General features: G+C 30.2%; 1 protein-coding gene across 1 annotated transcript in view; it reads left to right on the top strand.

Moving 5' to 3' along the window:
- Positions 1-3,920, top strand: part of LOC106461995 (ganglioside-induced differentiation-associated protein 1-like) — a 15,563-nt gene extending 11,643 nt beyond the window's left edge. Inside the window, exons 3-5 of the mRNA XM_013921862.2 lie at positions 212-385; positions 1,549-1,749; positions 2,024-3,920. Coding sequence (XP_013777316.1) covers positions 212-385; positions 1,549-1,749; positions 2,024-2,334 — 686 coding nt within the window. The 3' untranslated portion in view covers positions 2,335-3,920. The remainder of the gene's footprint in view (positions 1-211; positions 386-1,548; positions 1,750-2,023) is intronic.
- Positions 3,921-4,354: the final 434 nt, after the last annotated feature.

Below are 4,354 nucleotides of genomic sequence, written 5' to 3' on the forward strand. Positions count from 1 at the left end.
TGAACATTGCTCAACATCATGAAAATTAAAACCTTATTTTCAATAAGCAATCCTGAAAAATATTTGGGGGTGCTTAACATTTTCCAGGTGTATAGTTATGAATATGATGTTGGTTGTATATTAAAAGTCAGTTATTTTTTGTCTATGAAAGGTTATTTTACTTTAATTATGTGTAATTTTATTTTACTTTCTCAACTATCATGATCTTAAGGAAACACTCCACGGCTGATGCCAGAAAAAGGAACAGAAGAAATACAACACGTGAAAAAGATGAGAGATCTTCTGGTTGTAGTTCCTATACCTTTGATAACATTTGGGTGTCTTTATCATCCTGATTTGACTACTGATATGAAGATTTCTTCATGTGAAAGAAAAAAACGTTTAAGTAAGTTATTTATTTTGTCTAAATTGAGCATTGTTATTCTTAGTTCAGTACCTTCTTCGGGTTTTCCCCATAGCAGGGGTCGCTGTTCGTTATACATGTTGCCCTCCTCCAATCATCTCTGTTCATTGCTAGATCTTCTGCAATTCCTTTCACATTTGTGTTTTCTTTAATCCCATCCTTTCAATGAGTTACCGGTCTTCCCTGTCTTTTCTTGCCAACTACTGGCAGCTTGGATGTTCTCCTTATTGCTTGTTCTTCTTCTCCTCACATGACCAATCCACCTCAGCCTCGCTTCTCAATTCCACAGATATCTTATTCTGAATTTAGTATGGTAGTGTAAATCTATAGTGATATTACTCTTGCTTATCAAACTAGAACCATTTCCAGCTAACCCAGTACAATTTGAGTAACTACACTAATTGAGTCTATCTTTTGCATTCTAGTGCTATATAATGGTTTCTAACATTTGTTTTATTCCCATTTTTGCATCATCTGTAAATGGGATCAGACTGAGACATTTCAAGCAGAAAATGAGTGCTCTACCAACTGATCTAAAGGATTCATCTTTAGCAGCTGCAGCCTGCCAGTAAAGCACTTTTTTTTATACAAGAATCTGTACATATAAATCATAGTAACTCTTTATGACGATAACTTAAAGTTAATGACTGGTGTGTTATTACATGACAAAAGGATTGTTAATTTTAATCTTTGTTTTTTTCATTGGCTCAGTTTCTGTTAAGAAAAGGAGTAAAATAGTATCTTCAGTTTTAACTACTTTATCTATTATATGAAACTGCTTACAAAGTTTTTTACTCGGTACCAGAGCTCAACAGGCTATTCATATTAGATGTTTGTTACAGACTGTGTAAGCTCGAGGGGTTCTTAATAATTAAATCTTTCATCTTTGCCATCAGCCTGGTTTGTAAGAAGTGCTTTGTAATTTTTATGTTTGTTGACAAAGTAGTTACTTTCAGTGTGATCAGTCCTCTTCCTTTTTAATTAAGAAAAAATTTCATAAATATCTTTTCTCAAATATTTTAACAGTGGCATGGCCATTTATAATGAATATTGAAATTTCACATTTCGTAGTTTTGTTTGTCTTCAGTTTTAAATTACTTCACGAAATTTGTGATTAATTACATTTCTTTAAATATTCCTGTAAGGCTTTATGTCAAATATATCAAATAATCTGGACCAGTTGATGGAGAAATATCCAGAATTTAAAGAGGTGTATGAAGAAAAGAAACAACGTTTACAGACTTTTTTATCCGAGTTCCAAGATGGAAACAAAGTAAAGACAGCTCTAGATAATTTGGAGGTAACATTAGACATTGTGGAACAAGAACTAGCTTCACATACAGGAGGTAAGAACTACCATTTTGATTTGTTTTAAAAAACATTTTTATAAAATAATGTTCTTAAAGTAATGTATAGGGTTATCTTGTAGATTTCTCTAAAATTTGTAAGAAATTTAAATTTTCCAATTTAGTTCATTTTCTTGCACAAGTAGGTTTGTCAGTGTGAGACATTTCTATCCAATGAATATAATGCTCATTTACAGTGGTACAGTTCCTTATTAATTCTGTATAGGATAACAAACTTTGCCTTGTTAATATCAACTTCTTTTTATCTATCTAGATAAAAGCTCCTGGTGGTTATGTTGGCAAAACTTTGCTATCCCTGATATTATCTTGACATTGATTCTTCAACGTCTAAGCGACCTTGGACTTTCTAATCGTTATTTAATTAAAGATAAACGACCTCACCTGTCTCAGTATTTCAAACAAGTTCAAGAGAGAGAGGCATACAAGAAGACATTTCATCAAAGAGCTGGGTTTTTATGTAAAATCTGCTGCGACAAGAAAAGAGGTGTAACTGCAATTGGAGTAGTAGCAGTTGTAGTTGGTGTCATAGCTTTTGGAGCTTTAGCATATAGACGAATGAAGTAGATGTTAAAGTATTGAACGCAGCTTACTGGAAAACATTCCATTAAATTAAACATCTGTTTAAATAGCTTGTTTGTAGAGTGCACAGTTTCCTATTAAATGTAACTTCTAGGATTTGTCAAGTTGTCTTTAAACATGATGTTGAGAAACAATGTTTATAATTGTTGCTGTGATCTGGCATTTACTTACAAGACAAAATACTTAAAGTTCATTAAAATAATATTGGAAATATATTGTCTTTGAACAAGATAATTCCATAGAATAAAATTGTTGGTGTTCAACATTACCTGTTTCAAACTAGTAACCTTAACTTGGACAGTTGTTGGCATTTTAAGATAATTCCACCTCTGGTTAAAAAAAAAAGAAATAACTATCCTGTTAAGTCAGTTATCATGTACAATGCTGGTATTTTAACCCATTTAGTCATGAATTTTTTCATATCAATGTTGAAATTATATACTTTTTTATGTTACCAGTATTAAGAAATGATTCATCATAAAAGTAAAAGACAAAAGGAGAAATAGTTATAACATATATAACCATTGTTTAAAAAATGGACAAAGGTACCAAATGGATCCAAATTATATACAGCAATTTTATAAGATAATATCCATGATAATAGACACACTGACTGAATGGGTTAAAAAGCTATTGTCACAGGTGAAAAAGTAATATCACCTGAAGCAAATCAATGTGTAAAGAGCTGATTTTTTATTTTATTTAGTATTTTGCTTTGGAATTAAGAATTAATAGATGTATAGAATTTTAGTTTATTTAAAGTGTTGTTGCAACCTGAAGAAATAATATTTTGTACCAAGTTATGGAACATAGTTCTTTGTTTGAAATCTAATGGGATTTTGATTCGTTCATGTATAGTTGTAATAATTTCATGATACTTTTTGGAACTTAATTCAAACATCAGGTTTGGACTTGGCAGTACATGTGGTTTTAAACATTCCAAGTGTTACAAATAAATAAAAATGTTAAGAAACTTTCTGTTATACTTGTTGTATAAAATTATTTTCTTATTGCCCAGGTCGCAATGTTAATGCTTATTAGACTATGCACTTTTCATCAGTGCATATATAAATATACTGAAACAAGTTTCTAACCAGTGTCTACAGATGGATTCATATCATGACTTTAAAAGTAATATTTGTTACGTAAAGAAAACATGAAGTTTTGTTTAAAACTTTCTAGCTAGATAAAGTGCACCTGTATTATTGAAACAGATGGTAAAAAGCATGCTGTTATACAAATAGTAATTTCATTGAAAACCATTTTATGGTTGGTAGTTTTATATTGTGAACCTAGCCTAAGTGATTGGATATTAGAAAACACATTTCACCTACTTATTGACTATGGTTGTTGACATTTCCAAATTAGCACTTTATTAATTACTAGTTTTGATAAGAAATCAATCCTGTCAGTTTGTAAAACGACAGCAAGAAGTTTAAGATTCATTTTGTGGTAATTTTTAGAACTTTTTTTCTTCTTGTTACAATCATCTTTAAAGAATTTTGTAATATGATGCTATAAACATATATTAATAATATTCATACACAAAAAATGTCCCCATTTGTCAGTTTTAGTTGTAAACTTACCATATGAAATCATAAAATATTTAAAAAATTGCATCCTTGGTCATTATTCTATAACATTTTCAATGAATGTTGCAAACTAACCTCTACATATGAAAATTGTAAAATATAACGAATAATTATAGTATTTTGGCACTTGTGTATAAAGTTGAAATCGTAAATAATATTCAACGTTAAACTGGTACACAATTAAAAACATTTTATTTAGGCCTATCTATGGCCTTCAAAAAGTTGAATCTACATGTTTCGACGTTACAACGTCATCTTGATGATTATAACTGGAATATTTTGCTTTTACACTTGTAATTAAACTCCTATACTTCAAAAAGTAATTTGTGAAGTAAAAATAGAGTACTTACACAGCACCAAGGTGTAAAATAACCTTGGTTGGATTTCTCAAGAAAAAATGAAACTAATGCAAA

The sequence above is a fragment of the Limulus polyphemus genome, unplaced genomic scaffold (genome assembly GCF_000517525.1).
Source record: "Limulus polyphemus unplaced genomic scaffold, Limulus_polyphemus-2.1.2 Scaffold1072, whole genome shotgun sequence".
Lineage (NCBI taxonomy): Eukaryota > Metazoa > Arthropoda > Merostomata > Xiphosura > Limulidae > Limulus > Limulus polyphemus.